The 18585-nt window shown below is 40.4% G+C and overlaps 1 protein-coding gene across 3 annotated transcripts; it reads right to left on the bottom strand.

The window, feature by feature from the left end:
• Window positions 1–13388: 13388 nt before the first annotated feature.
• Window positions 13389–16799, bottom strand: LOC115743597 (WUSCHEL-related homeobox 1). Of its 3 annotated transcripts, none has more exons than XM_030678445.2 (5): window positions 16455–16799; window positions 16155–16407; window positions 15642–15953; window positions 15268–15347; window positions 13389–14144 (listed from the first exon to the last, which is right to left on the bottom strand). In XM_030678445.2, exons 2-5 carry the CDS (start codon window positions 16345–16347, stop codon window positions 13596–13598), a joined length of 1134 nt encoding a protein of 377 aa, XP_030534305.1. In that variant the 5' UTR covers window positions 16348–16407; window positions 16455–16799; the 3' UTR covers window positions 13389–13595. The 3 variants fall into 3 exon arrangements, with proteins under 3 accessions (XP_030534305.1, XP_048137336.1, XP_048137337.1); XM_048281379.1 differs by having other exon boundaries at window positions 16155–16418; window positions 16675–16711; XM_048281380.1 differs by lacking the exon at window positions 16455–16799 and having other exon boundaries at window positions 16155–16425.
• Between the last annotated feature and the right edge of the window lie 1786 nt (window positions 16800–18585).

Below are 18585 nucleotides of genomic sequence, written 5' to 3'. Positions count from 1 at the left end.
ACCAGCAGGCTTTCACTTTAATGGCTCGTCCTCATTTCATGCTCGTTTTTGTTTTTCTCCCCAGACGGTGAATAATGATGAACGGAGAAGGTGGAACTCTGTGGGGTCTGCCGAGATTAAAACGACCCTTCTTCCATTTCACCTCTGTCAATCACTTTTTACAGAGAGCGTTAGAGAGAGAGAGAGAGATAGAGAGACAAAAGTTTGGCCCGGGAATCGAGGATGTCAGAAGGTCAGTGGGGGATAGTTGTCTGCATCCAAAGGCGAAAAAAGATGAAAAAACAAAGAAGATGGCGATTCTACACACATTCACATGTGACGAGGGAATCAAAGCGTCCAGTCCCCATGCATGCCCAACACCACATCACACTGCTGCTCATCCAATCTTCCATGTGTGAAAAAGGTCTGTGTTGCTTCACCCCCCATTGCCCATGTGCAACCATACTTTAAAGTTAATGTCAATTGCACATTTTGGGGCCGCAAAAAAGTTTCATATATCTATGTCATTTCCATGATCTTTTCTTGGGCTAATAGGTAAAAAAGAAGGGGTGTGACTCGCCAGTACTTTTACCACTTACCACATGTGTAGCACGCTCGTTACATAATTAACACAAGGACTTTACTAGCATAATAATTTTTTTGATGACTGTGAGAATAACAACATGTTGTGGGTCATAAATTTTTAAAAAAATAGACCCGATAATAATTTTTAATTATTTTTTTTTTTACTCACAACATGTTATCAATCTCACCGTAAAATATAAAAAAAAAAACTGTCACATGAGCATATTCCTCACTACAAATTTTGTTTTCATATGAGAGCCTAAAATCGAGACTTCAAGAAGAGTCTCCACCATCGCCGGCCAAACCGATGTCTCAACACAAGGAGGTCTCTTTTTGCACGTGAGAGTTGACTCACAAGCCCGTTGTTCTTCGAATTCGTGACCTCATAAAGGGCTACAAGCATGTTCACCATCGAGCTGTCTCGATTGTGAGATTATGTCATGCCGTGTCGTGTAGTATTATGATCTCCCTCGATGAGTGTGGCTTTTCGCATTCGCATTCTGCGTATCGAAAGTTTACTGAAAGAAAAGAGTATGAGAATTTGAAATCTTTCGGGGCATGGAACTTGGGAAAGAGAGACTTTGAGGGATCTGGATCATTCTTTGTTCTTGTTAACAAGCAGTGTGCGCAGAGAAAACTGTAGCGAGATCATAGTCCGATCGACTATTATTTGATGGAAAACCATCAAACAAATTTATGACCAAAGAGATACGGCGCGTAGCTGTGATAGGGTCTGCTCCCCCTTGCTCCCGAGACAACTGGGAAGCACTGATATCGAAGTGCTTTCCACGTCGACGAGAGCCGTTGATCGAAATCATAGGGATTCCATTCCTCGTGCTCGTGATGCAAGGTGGGGGACCCGCCAAAAGAGAGAATATCAACGGTACTATGGACATCGTGTGATCTCGCACGTAGAGGATTCATCGTCCGGTGCAGGATCTAGCGGCTGACATGAAATCAACTTCCGACGTAATGATGGGAAATTCCCAAAAGTCCGCTAGCACTATTGTGTAACCGTAAAATACTAAGCATAAGATTAGAAATGGGTCCGGTCATAATTGCTTTATACTTTTTGCTATTCATAACATTTACAGTTGAGATTGTACCACTATAATCTTACGCTTTCGGCTTCTTAAATTTCAATTCTTAAATTTCTATGAGATCACTAACTCCATTAAGGTTGTTGTGAATAAACTTTTGAACAGCTCGTGTTGCGCTATTTAATTTGCAACATACCTTGCATGAAATGATTTTTGAAACGCCAGCATCTTTAGCCGGTCTGCGAGGGCTAGCCAATCTTTGGACATTTGTATCGCAAGCGATGTGAAGAATTATGGCTAAGGGCGTAAAAAGGACTCGAATTGAGTCAAAATTTTTTGGATTTTTTCCAAGTCGAGTCCTATTTTGATTCGGATAATAAGAAGAAAAATATGGATATCTCGAAGATTCAGCTCGGTTTGGGCCATATATATGAACGGATCCAAAACAGATAAAACACTAAATATAAAATGAAATAGGATTGGGTCTCTTCTCTATGTGTCAATTTGTTTGTAAAGAACGAGCAAGCCAACGAAGAAGCTCTCAAAATAGTACATTGCCGTTCCATCTCCTGTAATCGACTTCCTCTTGCCATCATCATATCTTCAATCTCTTCTCACCCAAGAAACCACAGATCTGGAGGAGACTGAGGTCCCTCGTCCGCAATGAAAATTGTCTCGTCGATGACGTTTCGGAGCTCCCGATCCACCCATGGCAATGTGTTAGAACTATGGAAAAGTCGGTGTGCTAGAGGAATGTCAATGCCTGTACGGCTAAAGAGGAAGAAGAAAAAGAAGAGGGAAAGACCGAAAAATCGAAGTAGTTTTCAAACGGGGCTAGGGATCAGATAAGATTCGTTTCGAGTATGGGTTTAGCTCTACCTCTAGCTATTGCCGGAAGGACAAAAACTACCATCTCGAACTGCAAGAACTACTACTGCCTCCCTAGCAGTCACTTTTGCCTCCTTCGTTCCATTTCCAGAGCAATATCCGACGGTAATTCAAACTGAACCGTACATGCTATGTCTCGGGTCGGGTCATAGAAATTAAATATTATATGCATTCGGGTAATGGTGAAAACCTAAACGGGATCAATCATTGACATATTTATTTATGGCTAAAACTGAATATATTACAATGAATGCGTGATTGCCCGAAAATTCCTCAATTTTAGATTTAGTTCCAAATTTATCCTGATTTTTTTTTTTGTTAGAAAAAATCTCCAACTTCGGTCCAAGTGTTAAATCCGCCATGAACTTTTTTTTGTCTAAGAAAAAATCCACAACTTTAGGTTCAGTGCTAAATTTGCCCCAATTTTTTTTATCTCAGAAAAAATCCTAAATTTTAGGTCCAGTCCCAAATCTAACTGATTTTTTTTTTTTTCTAAGAGAAATGTCACAAACTTTCAATCTATTCTTAAATCTACCTTATGGTCCAGCCCCAACTTGACATGACATTCCTATGTCAATAAAATCCACAAGAGCAAAGTAATGGGTCGATAGGCATTGACCGACGTTGCCTTTCCATGTGGATAATAAATCCACTCTAACAAAGTTTGTCGAAATTCTCCAAAATGAGATAGTTTTAAGATATGAAAATTAGGAACGATTAACGATGGTTTTGGACAGAGCGATAACAGGGGCCAGTTTTGAGATCAGAAAAAAAAAATTGACAAATTTTTTTTCTCTTAGATAAAAAATCGAGGTGAATTTGGGATTGTACTTAAAGTTTAGTGTTTTTTTTTTTATAAAAGAGTTTGGGGTAAAGTTTTTTTAAAAACAAAAAAAAATTGAGATAAATTTGAGACTGAACTTAATGTGGGGGCGTACTAAGACTATAACGGTGAGAAGTCGCTTTCCGGTAGCCCTTTTCCGGCCCATTTTCCAGTAAAGAAGACATTATTTTTTTTGTCGCCAGTATTTCTGACATGGGGGAGAGAGATTCTTGCAGTGGAATTGTTGTCGTCTTATAGCCAGCTTACAAAGATCTCCGCAGCTCGAACGGGGAAAAGAATGAAAACAGGAGACCTCGTCGTAAATCCATGTTAAGATTAAGAAACCGAAACATTGTCGGTTCCCCCTTAAAATAACAACAAAAAAGGGCCCCTTTCGCAATTCACAACTTATGAGTTATTTTGGGCTATAAGGAAAGGAAAAAAAAAAAAAAGGTTACGAGACGTGGTCCCCGAGAAGATATTCTATATGACTCATGCATCACGTGAAAGTAACGGGTGGTATTGTCGACCTGTCAATTATGAAATGCATACGTAGATAATACCGAATAAGGTGGGATACTTTGCTGTCGCTGTTGCGTCCATCACATAAAACTCTATGATGGGAGTTCTTGTCTGGTTATAACCTATTTTAAAAAGGGATAAGCGCACTGAAAATTCTAATATTTGTCATGAAAGTATAATTGAATCTTAGAATTTACAAAAAAAACAATCAAATTCTACGACTTATGAAATTAGTGCAATCAAGTCATTCTATTAACTTCATCTAATTTGACTGATCGCAAATAATAATGTGGCTTTGTTTTATTATTTTCTTTCTCATAAATAGCGCTAACGTGACTGAAACATGAAGTTTGTGGGAAATTTTCAATTATCTCAAATTCTCTTTGACCTCCATGCCCTTAGATTTGTACGCTCTATATCCTCTAAAATCAGTATTTGAAGGAAAAAAAAAAAAAAAAGGAGGACCAGCACAAAATTCGAAATTTATGGGGGAAAACTTCAAATTAACGTTAGAACTTTGTTAGGGTAACAGTCTTTGGAAAAGATGAATGATGGGGAAAATGCAAAATGGAGCAGAGGGACGAGAATATTTGAAATTTATGCCAGGAAATTTATAATTCGCATTACCAAAAGAAATGCATTGTGATGAGAATATTACATACTACGCCAAATGGATGAATCTCACTTAAGGGTGTGTTTGTTTCACGAAAATCGAATGGTTTGAAAAATATTTTCTTAAAAATGATCGCGCATATCGTATCACTTACAAACATAGATTAACGAATAACATTTTCATTATCCATGAAAATGTTTAGACATAAATTGTCATTGTCGATGGAAAATTTTAATCAATTAATATTTCAAGTGATACAAGGGATTATTTGTAGGAAAATATTTTCTTATTCATTCATTTTTCGCGAAACAAATGGAACCTAAAAAGGAAAATTCTTCTCCCCACATAATAATATGAAAAATAAAGTAGATTATTTTATTTTATTCAATGGGCCACCAAATTATAGATACCTCGGATTCAAAAGGTTTGGACTTCTTGTATGGTTGGGGAAATCGAGCCCAAAGTCATGGACCAAGCTAAACCACACAAGTGAGTCCACTCCATGCACTAGTCGGGCCGGTTTTAGTCCTAAGAAGGATGGCCACCATTAGCAAGACAAAATCATCAATTTAGTGGAGTATTTCGCGAGTCTCTCACTGCTCGAGGAAGGCTTCCTCCACGCCTTCTTTGGATGGCGGGTCGATCGGTCTCTGTAACTTCGATTCGACTTGGCGGGCATCGTCAGATTTCATCGTTTGTCCAAGAGACGGAAATAGATTTTGGATTGCGAGATGGATGCTAGGCCCGAAGGACACAAATTGAAAAGGCCCATCGAGTCCAGCCCCATAATGGGACCCCGTATCGAGCCCGAGTTCTAGAATCCCTTTTACAAAGGCCCAATTCAGCACTGGTTTTGACCTTGTACTATTTTTGAATAAGAGTGCAGTAACAAGTCACTAGAAAGATGGCCATTGCTTAATACTTTTTCAGTTTTTTGGCTCGGGAAAGATCCAGTGGAGTGTTTAAGTGGCCAGTTGTCCAAGGAGAGACTAAGCATAATAAGATCTTAACTTGGCAAGTGACATATTGCGCACTTACTCTTTTTTTTTTTTAGTTTAGAAATCTTATTTACGCTATACTTAAGCTTTATTGACTCATTTCGTATCATGGTTGAAGAGTTCTAATAAAATTGTGGGTTTTATTATTCCTTCTTGAAATCTGAAGAAATTCTCAAAGAACTTCTTAGATCATCTGTTAACTGCTCAATCAATTACTTCTCTAGAATGCTAACCACTCAACAATTGATTTGAATATGCATGATTCCAAATGAATGGGAGAACAAGAAGCTCGGTTTCTTTTTCGTCTTTTTTCTTTAGAAAATGACACAAATGGTCCGCAAATTTTGACTCCAATATTTAATGTCGTCCCCGAACTTCTGATTTGTTCAATGTGATCCTTGAAATTTTGGTACAAGTTCAAATTAGTCCATAGACTATATGAAATTGGTTAATATTGTCCATGAGTTTGAATTAATGGAAAGAGAACATTAGAAATTTTCATAGAGTATAGGGACAACATTGCACAATGGGCTAAATTTCAAAGACCACAAAGCATAAATTAAAAGTTCATAATCGATATTGCTTATTGGGCCAAAGTTAAGGGGCCGTTGAGTAACTATTGTCTCTCTCTCTTTTTAACCCACTCAAATGACGCAATTGAGAAGCACTAGACATTTGTTAAGCTTACTTTTAATTCCAAAAATACTAGATATACTAGATTAATGAAATTGATGCATTAAGTAACGCAACGGGTTCTTATTGAATGTTTGAATATAGCCCCCGCTCGTTTGAATTTATGTTATCGAGCACACTAATTCCGCACCTCGATTATAGTTATTTTAACCTTTTCAACAATGTCTGCTTTGAAATGAAGTTGGATTGTCCCAAAAGAAAAGGATAAACAGTGCATTTATGACGTCATATAGAATAGACCAAAGTCCAGAACCTTTGGGATCGGTATTAAACGTGCATGCATCATGGCCTTGGTTCTTCGTAGAACGATGAAAATGTACTCTTCTCATTTAACTATTTGTCAACAATTTCTCGACATATATGTCCCGTATAGTTTCTGAACATCTCTTAGGATTTTTCCTTTTCCGCACACGACAAAACACTACACTAAGCTGCATTCGGCATCGACCGTCAACCTCTTGGTGCGAGGCGGTTGGTCGGAACGTCAGAGATTTTGAGCTCAATGAACTGGACGCCACTTATTCAAATCTCAATGATCGCACATAAACTACATAGCTGCATATCCTCGTACCTGCATAGCTGATTGACATGTTTTGCCGTGTCGGTGGATCTTTTGGTTTGTGGGAGTACCGGTGCTGTAAATAATAATAATAATAAAAAGAGTCGGCTCATGTTTTGGAATTGAACCCACGTGGGTTGGCGTCTCTTTCTCATTTGGCCAGAGTGGCCGGAGGCCTTCGAGGGGCCATCTTTAGATCTTTTTGGGCTCATGGGAGAGGTTATTCAAATTAACTGATAACAATCAAGGATTTCACTGAGTTCGCGCGCCCCAAAACGAGTTGAAAATTTGGCGATGTACAGTCCTCATGTACAACTGAGCACCTTGAGAAGTTCTTGAACCAAGCTCGCTCGGCTCGATGACTCCATCTGCATCAAATTGAAAACAAGGATTAGATTTGAGCTCTTAGATATGCACATTCGGGCATATATTTAACAAAGATATACGCATACATCTGCAGAAACCAAAGATTAAGCATGACTTGGGCTGTACCGGTTTAAGATATTTGAAAAAGAAAAATTCAAGGAAATTACCATACATCTGCAGAAAATTCCTCAATTTTAGATTTAAGCATGACTTGGGCTTTGTTTTATTATTATTTTTCTCATAAATGGCGCTAACGTGACTAAAACATGAAGTTTGTGAGGAATTTTCAATTATCTCAAATTCTCTTTGACCACCATGCCCTTAGATTTGTACGCTCTATATCCTCTATAACCAGTATTTGAAGGAAAAAGAAAAGGAGGACCGGCACAAAATTCGAAATTTATGGGGGAAAACCTCAAATTAACGTTAGAACTTTGTTAGGGTAACAGTCTTTGGAAAAGATGAATGATGGGAAAATGAAAAATGGAGCAGAGGGACGAGAAGATTTGAAATTTATGCCAGGAAATTTATAATTCGCATTACCAAAAGAAATGCATTGTGATGAGAATATTATATAATACGCCAAATGCACGAATCTCACTTAAGGGTGCGTTTGTTTCACGAAAAACGAATGGTTTGAAAAATATTTTCTTAAAAATGATCGCCTATATCGTATCGCTTACAAACATAAATTAACGAAGAGCATTTTCACCATCCATGAAAATATTTAGCCATTAATTGTTATCGTCGATGGAAAATTTTAATTGATTAAATATTTCAAGTGATACAAGAGATTACTTGTATGAAAATATTTTCCTATTCATTCATTTTTTACGAAACAAATGGAACCTAAAAGGGAAAATTCTTCTCCCCACAGAACAATATGAAAAATAAAGTTGATTAGTTCAGTTTATTCAATGGGCCCCCAAATTATAGATACCTTGGATTCAAAAGGTTTGGACTTCTTATATGGTTGGGGAAATCGAGCCCAAAGTCATGGACCAACCTAAACCACACAAGTGAGTCCACTCCATGCACTAGTCGGGCCGGTTTTAGTCCTAAGAAGGATGGCCACCATTAGCCAGACAAAACCATCGATTTAGTGGAGTATTTCCCGAGTCTCTTACTGCTCGAGGAAGGCTTCCTCCTCGCCTTCTTTGGATGGCGGGTCGATCGGTCTCCGTCACTTCGATTCGACTTGGCGGGCATCGTCGGATTTCATCGTTTGTCCAAGAGACGGAAATAGATTTTGGATTGCGAGATGGATGCTAGGCCCGAAGGACACAAATTGAAAAGGCCCGTCGAGTCCAGCCCCATAACGGGACCCGTATCGAGCCCGAGTTCTAGAATCCCTTTTGTAAAGGCCCAATTCAGCACTGGCTTTTGACCTTGTACTATTTTTGAATAAGAGTGCAGTAGCAAGTCACTAGAAAGATGGCGATTGCTTAATACTTTTTTGGCTCGGGAAAGATCCAGTGGAGTGTTTAAGTGGCCAGTTGTCCAAGGAGAGACTAAGCATAATAAGATCTTAACTTGGCAAGTGACATATTGCGCACTTATTTTTTTTTTTTTTTTTTTTTAGAAATCTTATTTACACTATACTTAAGCTTTATTGACTCATTTCATATTATGGTTGAAGAGTTTAAATAAAATTGTGGGTTTTATTATTCCTTCTTGAAATCTGAAGAAATTCTCAAAGAACTTCTTACATCATCTGTTAACTACTCAATCAATTACTTCTCCAGAATCCTAAACACTCAACAATTGATTTGAACATGCATGATTCCAAATGAATGGGAGAACGAGAAGCTCGGTTTCTTTTTCGTCTTTTTTCTTTAGAAAATGACACATATGGTCCACAAACTTTGACCCCGATATTTAATGTCGTCCATGAACTTCTGATCATGTCAACATGGTCCCCGAAATTTTGGTACATGTTCAAATTGGTCCATAGACTATATGAAATTGGTTAATATTGTCCATGAGTTTGAATTAATGGAAAGAGAACATTAGAAATTTTCATATAGTATAGGGACGATATTGCGTATTGAGCTAAATTTCAAAGACTACAAAGCATAAATTAAAAGTTCATGATCGACATTGCTTATTGGGCCAAAGTTAAGAGACCGTTGAGTAACTATTCTCTCTCTCTTTTTAACCCACTCAAATGACGCAATTGAGAAGCACTAGACATTTGTTAAGCTTACTTTTAATTCCAAAAATACTAGGTATACTAGATTAATAAAATTGGTGCATTAAGTAACGCAACGGGTTCTTATTGAATGTTTGAATATAGCCCCCGCTCGTTTGAATTTATGTTATCGAGCACACTAATTCCGCTCCTCGATTATAGTTATTTTAACCTTTCCAACAATGTCTGCTTTGAAATGCACTTGGATTGTCCCAAAAGAAAAGGAGAAAAATTGCATTTATGACGTCATATAGAATAGACCAAAGTCCAGAACCTTTGGGATTGGCATTAAACGTGCATGCATCGTGACCTTGGTTCTTCGTACAACGATGAAAATGTACTCTTCTCCTTAAACTATTTGTCTACAATTTCTCGACATACATGTCCCATATAGTTTTTGAACGTCTCTTCGGATTTTTCCTTTTCCGCACACGACAAAACACAACACTAAGCTACATTCGGCATCCGACCGTCAACCTCTTGGTGCGGGTGCAGTTGGTCGGAACGTCAAAGATTTTGAACTCGATGAACCGGGCGTCACTTATTCAAATCTCAATGATCGTGCATAAACCGCTCTAGATTAGGATCACTTGCATAAGTTAAATGTTTGGAGGTAACCGTCCATGGGGATTATAAGGTATTTTACGAGCCTTCAAGTAACCGGTTCTCCATTTACGTGCTCCCGGATCATACTAAAAACACAGCACTAACCTTCATAGCGTTAGGCATTAATCATGAAAATTGGTTGCTTAATACGACAGAAAGTAGAATACGCATAAAAATACGGAAGGGCGAAAATATCGAGCTTCTTTTTTCGGTTTTAAAAGGAGAATTGCATTAGATAGAAAAGAGGTTCGAATATTACAAACCTAACGCGCGACACAAGTTCACGCAAGATCCATATGAAACAGCAATAACATGAAAGAATAAACACTTTCCGAGCCACGTGCTTTGCAAGAGAATTAGAGCATCGATTCTTCTCTAATGTAAGTTATTCGTAATTCGCAATCATCAAAAAGGCGTGAGCAGCGATCGAACACTCATCGATAAGTGCATAATAAAAGTATGTGATGTGGCGATTTGCACAGTCAATCAAATGAAAATGAAAAATGGTTATGCATCCGACTTTCCGTCGGGTTAGCCATATTCTTCTATACCTACCCAATCTCGAGCGATCTCTCTTTGGCCAATCGTTCGATTACATTATCCGAGACAATGCCTAGATATTTTGGTTAAACCCGACAACCAATCTAATTGGTCTCGGAATCAATTCCATCTTAACTCGCGCTCTTGCATTGTTCCCTATCAAAATCATCACTAATCATGATTAGAATTTGTAGGCCAACGTACCGGGAATTTACTTGCCTATCATGATTTGAAGGGGATTCGTTTCCACGCAAAACTATTCCACCAGCAGATTGTACGTTTTTTGTTTTTTTTTTCTCAACTTTTTTTTTTGCAATATTTTTGTTCTCACCATGAACTCTCTATAATTCATATAAAATTACAGGCCACACCCAAAATTTTAAAAAAATAAAAAATAAAAAATAAAAAAAGAGGAGCAGGGGTTTGTGATGTCTACTAAGGACAGTGACAGGAAAAAAAAATTATGAATAAGATGGAGACAAAAGTATTCACCCGAGACATTAACTGGGCTGTCAGACAGGGATTGAGAGAGAGAGAGAATCTATGATGACCTCATGATATAGCTGGGGAAGAAAGAAAGAGGAAATCAACCCATGTCCAAAAATTTATTTATTTATTTTTATCATTTTCTTTTATTATTTTATGGAGGGGAAATGAATTTTAATTCATAATTACCAAATTATTACAAGAGCCAGGAAGGGAGAGGCAGAGAGAGGAGGGCGGGTCACATGATGTCTTGTGAGCATTTCATGTAAGAGGAAACTTCTGGTCCATCGATTGGGGCCTGTCTCCATATGTGGAGCAGTCTTAGGTATGGTCACTTTCTCTAGCAGTCTGAGGTCTACCTCAGTCAATTCTCTTCCCAAACCCTAAATTTTCCTTCTTTCCCCCTTACCCAATTTATGGCTAAAGATGAAAGTATGTGTAACCTAGTGACATGTGTACACTGCACCATAGAAAGTGATTTGTATTTCCACAAGTGGTCTAGTCTAGGGTTGTAGAAATGTTTGGTATTTATGTCCGTGTGTGACCATCTAGCTCCGTTCGTAACGAGGTCACAATCGAGGCATTTAATGTAGTTTTATCTATTGTGATGGCTAGTATTATTTTCCAGCTCCGACTAGGCCGCATCGGATTTTCAATTCCACCTTGAGTTTGTCAGCATGGACACATATCGAGTTTACCAGACTCGAGATTTTTGCTCAATTCTATCCTATTTAGGATTTGGTGCACATGTTACCCTGACTTTAAGATTCGCTAAAGATGAAACGGGGATATTTCGCATTGTTTGTTGTCGTTTGCACCTTCTCTAGTCGAGGTAGCTACGGAATCGATATATCTTTTGGCTAAGGTACATTCACAGATAAAACAGATCCTTTTGTTGTCCTATTCCAGACCGTGCAATGATATGGGCCGTGAAGAAGCTGAAGTCCTCGATGCACCGGTTTAAGAGCAAAAACAATCTCTAGAAGAGATTTAAAACATCTTCTATGATTAGTTCGCATAATCTCTTTCGAAGAAGAAGCATTATGGCATGACTAGGGTCATATAGTTTTGCGTGAAGAAGCAAGCGAAATCCCAAACTCATTTGCTCATGCTTATGGCCAGAAATATTAGACGAGCAAATGCAAGGTACATCGGCAAGAAAACCTAGCTCTCTCATCGTAAACAGAACACTATAGAACGGCGTCCAAAATTCACGATGGTAAACACAGCGTTGTCATTCAAAATTCACATGGATATCTCAGTTTCAACATGTCTTGTACCCTTATACAAAATTAACAAGTTTAGTTCCTTCTTGATGAGAATGTCCAACCCAAAATATAAACTATCTCGTGATGCTTTAATTCCCTCGCTCACGTATAATCAGATTAGGAACGACATGCGAAATTTCGAGGGAGACCAAATATGTAAAGAGTGTATAAACCATGTAGATAACAGATACGAAATACTTTAACACCCTATTTCGGGTGCGAGTGGGATTAGGAATGGCACGTGAATTTGACGAATCGATGCAGAACCCGACTGTGGCACCATGTCAGAATGTCCTACCCATACAACGTGTGTAACACTTCTCACAATTCGGATTTGTCCATCCTAAACAATGGGTCGAATTTCTGGGTGAATAAGACACAATCACCAATCTGTAGAAAGCCAGTGGAGGAGCATCGACTTCATGGTCCTTTTCACTGGGGAAGAAATTGTCTCTTTTCTTGTTTTCCGTTTCCATTTTCCACAGACCCTCGTTTCAGCAATAATTGATGTACAACATGCCACTCTTTTCTCGAAACGCAGTGGAGAACAAACCTCTACACCCACGAAGCAGACCAACCCTCTTCCTGAGTCACTTCAATATCACATGAATCTCTCACATCCTAGCTCCCCATTTCAGACAACTCCCTTTCCACATCAATCTCTCCAACATAATTCCACAAATACTCTCTCTCTCTTGAAGGCGCGATTTAATTATTCCATCATTTCCTTTTATGCTCAATCTGGCCTTTTTGCCTAATACTAAGCGTGGAAATATATAATTTGATAAGGTAAATAGGATTCAAAGGTTATTTGAACTCGGGATTTCATGCTATGATGTCGTGTAAGATTTTGTGGAATCACCGCCAACTATTCTAAAAACTTAAACTGTTAGGACAGTTGGTAATAAACTCACAAAATTTCAGCTGATATTAGAGCAGAATGTCTTGAATTCAAATTTCAGAATAGTTGATGGTAGTCTTACCAAATTTCACAAACATAATTCCACAAATACACACATACACTCTCTCTCTCTCTCTCTCTCTCTCTCTCTCTCTCTCTCTCTCTCTCTCTCTCTCTCTCTCTCTCTCTCTGGGACAACATATTACTCTGTCAAAGTTAACACACATCTCAGTCAAATTGTCTCATTGAATATAGTTCCATTTCTTCATTGGAAGAACCAACGTGGGTCGATTTCAGTTTAAGGCAATATTGACCTCCCTCTCACGCCCGCAAAGACATCCTATATTCCATTGCATCTCCCATGAAGTGTAAAGCATCAAAAGGTCAACATCACTGTTTGCTTCCAAAGATCATCATCATCATACCGTACATGATAATAATAATTCTAACGAAATCAAACCCTAACACAAAACGCCATGATATCATCATCATGATCTGAGCACAGGCTCTTAGAGCCGCGAATCCATGCAACTTGCCCTAGTTCTTCAACGGTAGGAACTCGAAGAACTGGCGCCGGTGCGGCGGAGGGCTCGCGCTCTTCCCGTTGACGTCGTTGCCGTCGCCGCTGCGGAGAGGGAACAGCTGGAGGGTTAGGGAGTCCTCCTCGCCCTCTCGGTCGCCGCCGTTGGCCGGGTCGGGGTCGTCTTGGAACGGCGAGGACATGAAGAAGCCCCTGAGGTCATGAGCCCTGACGATCTTGTTGGGGTCCATGGATGCCCTAGCGGCGGCACGGTAGAGAGCCGGGGCAGCAGCTGGAGGAGGCAGCGCGACCGTTGACGGGGCTGTGGTATTTATGAGGCGGGTGGGATGAGGACAAGGAGGCAGCTGCACCATCTGCCACGTGGCATTCCTCTCCAGAAAGTTGCTGGTTGTGCTGAGACTTCTCGTCCACTGAAATTCCCCGTCGTCGAATTTGATCCACTGGTCAGACGATGGCGACGACGACGACGATCTCGTTCTACGCTCTGCCAAAGTCGCTGCCGGTCCTGCTTTTGGCGCCCCTTGAGCCGTAGCTCCTGCAGATTCCTGGCAAAAAAGACCCAACAAACAGAAAAAAAAAATATATCACGAAGAGGAATTTCTCTAGTTCTCAAGAAACAATTGGGCCAAAGACACACGACGAATCCTTGGAAACAACGTTGCACCCAACAGCAAATTTGAAACCACGGAATTCAGGAGACCACCCGTGATTTGCCCCCCACCTAGGAATCTAAGTGACTGCACCATTCGAGTCCCGGAAAAGGACCTTGACACTGGACATGAGAGGCCAAAAAAGACCGTACCAAACTAGCCATAGCTAGGGTTTTTGCACTGTCTTTTCCAAACTTTTGTACCAAGTATTTGCTGCATCTTCTAAGGTATATATCCCAAAATGACATGTACGCTCTAAATTACATCTTCAAACAATGTCCTATTATGCATAACACTGCACGTCAGGGGAAGAAAAAGGGAGGGACCGTCACTGCACCATGGGTTTGACTTATCCTGAAGGTTTCGACAGAACATCTTCTGCTTTTTATGTTTTCATTTTTTCCTAGACTTGCATTGTCTCAGGATCTGCAAAAAGAGAGAGAGGGAGGGGGGAAATGTATACATGTCTGTGTATATCATTAGGCGTGCTTGTATCAGAAAGAAGAGAGAGAGAGAGAGAGAGAGAGAGGGCAAGAATGAGATGAGAGGAATTGGTGAATGAATGAAGCACAGACCCCCAGAAAGCCCAGCTAAGTTTCATAACAGCTGCCCCCGACAGAAAGGAAGGAATGCAGCTTTTTGGGACGAACTCTTTTCATTTCCCAACAAACACGAGAAAAGCTTTTCTCTTTTTCACCTTCCCTTCTTCTCTGCACTGTTATTTTAAACAAAACAAAAAAAAATTGATCCTTTTTCCCTCTCATCGCCTTCCTATCATGAACGTCTCAGTTTGAATTATATCCTAATCATATGAACATAAGTAACCCTCAAATTGCATTTCATTGGAATCCGTTTCTGAGATGCCGAGATTACTGTCCAAAGCATGGTCCAAAATTCAAAAGAGGATGGTCTTTTTTGAGCTCTGTGGGAGCTGTGTGAAGGAAGTTTAGAACTATAAGCAGAGGAAGTACTTGAGGAGGAGGAGGAGAAGAGAGAGAGAGAGAGTATAAAGACCGACCTCTGCTAGTGTACTGCAGTTCATAGGTGGTGCCCAGTTGTTCTTGGTCTGTTCAACTTCAAGCACTGTCCTACTCTCGGCTGTGGACAAAAAGAACAGAAAGAACACAACTTTACATAGCAACCCAACAGACAGAATATATCACAAAAAGCAATACATCAGAAAGACTCTAACAGGACTAAAACAGCCACATAATTCTCTTTTCTAGTCCTGTCTACCACATTCCATGTGACCCTCAACCAGAAAAAATGAAAGAAAATTCCCAGGTTCACATGATAGATCGATGATAGCAAGGAGCATGAAATGAACTTGTATGTGCAATGACCCTTTGGCCTTTATAGCTCAAGAGCCCCAGTCTGGGAGCGTAGTGTGACCTGTTTCTTTCCTTTCTGATTCTTCGGGGTCGCGGTTCGGCTCCTCCGGGGCTGCCTCCATCTGGCGGCGGCGCTTCTGCCGCTCCCTGGCCTTGTGGTTCTGGAACCAGTAGAAGACGTTCTTTCCCTCGATCTTGCCATACCGGCGGAGCTGCGCGGTGATTTGCTGGATTTGGTCGGCGTTGGGGGTCCGGGTCCCGTGCCGGTATAGCTCCTCCAGGGTCCGCAGCTGCTCTGGTGTGGGGTTCCACCGCGAGCTCACCACGACCTGCGGTGAATTGAACTCTCTTTTGCTTTGCTCAGCCATAGTCGCTGCCAAAAAAAAAAAAAATGCAAGTTGTTCTAGTTAAGGAAATGAATTTACTCATCGAAAAAGAGGAAAAAGGGTAACTTTATAAGCTGGAACTAATCATGGATATTACATACGTAGTCAAAAGCATGAGTGTCCTAAGTTAATCTTATCCTGCAAAAAACTGAAAATGTCAAAAAAAGAAGAAGAGATCAATATAATACCCAGATGGTGGTTCAGCGCAAAAATGTCGGCGGCGCCGTGGATACGGCTCAAGCAAGGCGGGGCAGCGTTGGCGCCACAGTTATTTGGGGAAGGGTTGGCGACCGGCCTCGGCATGAGGGGACGAAGCTTCCTGCCGTTGAAGGAATCGGCCATGTACAGATCTCCGTCATCATTGTAACCCATCATCCACATGTTTCTCGACAGCAACAGTTTCAGCTCCAAACCCCCAGGGTTTCTCGGAAACCCGAAGCTTTTTTTGTTGCGGAGGCAGAGAGACTGATGCTAACTGTTGTGGGGCTGGAGTGAAGGGTATGGAGGGCCGAAAGGTTTATGGAAGGGAGGTGGGGGAGTTCAAGGAGGAGAAATGATAGAGCCCTCACTTTGAAAAAGGTAGATATGGTTCAAATATGGAATGTGTTGATATGCCAAGGAAGGGAGACGACGAGGGTTTCTGCAGCTATTAATTTTACATGTGAAAGAAAAGATAGGTGAGGTTAGTTGGGGTTGAACAGTTGTGAGAGAGAGAGAGAGAGAGAGAGAGAGAGAGGGGGAATTTGAGTTTCTCAGATCTTCAGGGAAGGGGATTGATCACTCGAAAGAGATAGAAGACTGGACCTAGAGAGAGAGAGAGAGAGAATGATGTATGTACAGGTGTAGCTAGTAGGTCTAATATAGGAAACATAAAAGTGGGAAAAATATTTACCTTGTTAAAAGAAAAATATTTGCCTGACGGTCTTGTCAGGAATCGTATAATCTCAATCGTAAATCTACATACCATAAAAAACTTATTGGTTGGAAAATCGTATAGTGAGAAATAACCGACAGTCGCTCTAGCAACTTCCTCTTTAAAAATAGTGCGCGTACCTTGGTTGTGCAGAAAATACATCAAAACCGTTTTTTCAACTCATTTTTTTGGCAATTATAACTACTCGCTCTCTCTTGGATTAACGATGACTTCATGTTAATATTTTCATAACATTTGAATATGCTATGATCACTCCATCATTTCTTCTGTACATACCTTTTACCAAGACAAGAGGTTTTGGTTACGCCAGATCTTCTCGAATGATGTTAGTACTTATCTGGATCTACGGAAGGTAATGTTACCCTAAATCAAAACTACCTTACGAAAACCCACCTCGTCGATTCGAATACATTTCGCTTCGACACAAGACGCAAGACACAAAAGGCCAGCGGACACTAACAAAAGAACGGCGAAGGTGATATCTAGAGCGTTCTTAGCACGCGAACGCCGACTCGCGCCCTAGGAGTTCATTTCACATGGTGGGTGTCTAACGGGGTCCGGTTTTATGGAACACCACGGGGTCGATGTTGAGCTTAAGAGAAGTTAGGGCAAAGCAAAAGCAAGACATGGTTCAAACTCTAAGAACGAGGGAGAGACTGAGGATGTAGCAATACGGACACATGTGAGGTTGACTAGGCCATAGAGCTGTCGTTTAAGAGAGAGAGAGAGAGAGCAGGCGTGGAATTCTGGGGGAGGATTATCGGGACGAGCGAACCAAAAACGACGTGACGATGATTGAGAGAAGAGAGAGAAAATGGCCATGGAGAAATTACAGCATTAAGCCTTTCTCTCTCTCTCTCTCTCTCTCTCTCTCTCTCTCTCTCTCACATATTAATTCTGGGGTCTTCTTCTCTTCTCATGTCTCGTGCCTTTCACCATTATTCTCAATCCGAACTGCCCCTCTTCCCCACTCTGCTTCTTTTGCCTTTTCCTTTGTCTATTCTCTCTCTCTCTCTCACTAGTCGAACAGAACAAAATTGGAAAATGAAAATTCACTGGAATTTAAAAAAAAATATTCCGTGACAGTACTGTTAAGAACAGTACATTCTCGACCGTAAATTCACACACCATCACCGCGTATTTTGTATAAAGCACTCATTGATTGCGAGATCGTATGGTAAAAAATAATCGACAAGATTGTCGGCCAAGTAGCTTATTTTCAAAAAAATAACATATCGTCTTCTCGAAGACCCTGAAAATCGAACAGGAAATTCACTTCTGTCTCTCTATCGGTCTGACCATATCGTACGGTTCATTGGCCCCTTTCCAACATCTTCTTTTGTCCCAATATTATTATTATGTTTTTTTTTTCAATTCACCACACGCTTTTGTGTTCCCATATGTTCCGCGCAAAAGGAGACACGATCATCACATCTCGTACTAACTTCGTGGAGGTGGAAATTGCACCGGCCCCCTCGCAATTTGGGGTATTTGCTCTCCTACTCCGCCCCCGTGACCAGGAGAACGGTGCCTGTGTTTTTACTCGGCGATTGATGTGGCTTACATATTCGCCGGTCGGAGCGGTTCGGATAATGTGTCTTGTCGCTACGGTAGTCGAGGATGGACGATATTGTTACGATAAGAGAGACTGATTCGCGGCGTGTTGTATGTCGGTCGAGTTTGAA

This window comes from Rhodamnia argentea, chromosome 6 (assembly GCF_020921035.1).
Source record: "Rhodamnia argentea isolate NSW1041297 chromosome 6, ASM2092103v1, whole genome shotgun sequence".
NCBI classification, from domain to species: Eukaryota; Viridiplantae; Streptophyta; class Magnoliopsida; order Myrtales; family Myrtaceae; genus Rhodamnia; species Rhodamnia argentea.
This window is presented reverse-complemented; position numbering and strand designations above follow the sequence as displayed.

What these genes read in the sequence shown, in the direction of transcription:
- LOC115743597 (XM_030678445.2), bottom strand. Translation starts at nt 16,347, where the DNA reads ATGTGGATGATGGGTTACAATGATGACGGAGATCTGTACATGGCCGAT. An exon ending in TGCGCTGAACCACCATCTGG is followed by an intron (nt 15,954 to 16,154) that starts GTATTATATTGA and finishes TTTTTTTGGCAG; the next exon opens with CGACTATGGCTGAGCAAAGC. An exon ending in ACTGCAGTACACTAGCAGAG is followed by an intron (nt 14,145 to 15,267) that starts GTCGGTCTTTAT and finishes CTTTTTTGCCAG; the next exon opens with GAATCTGCAGGAGCTACGGC.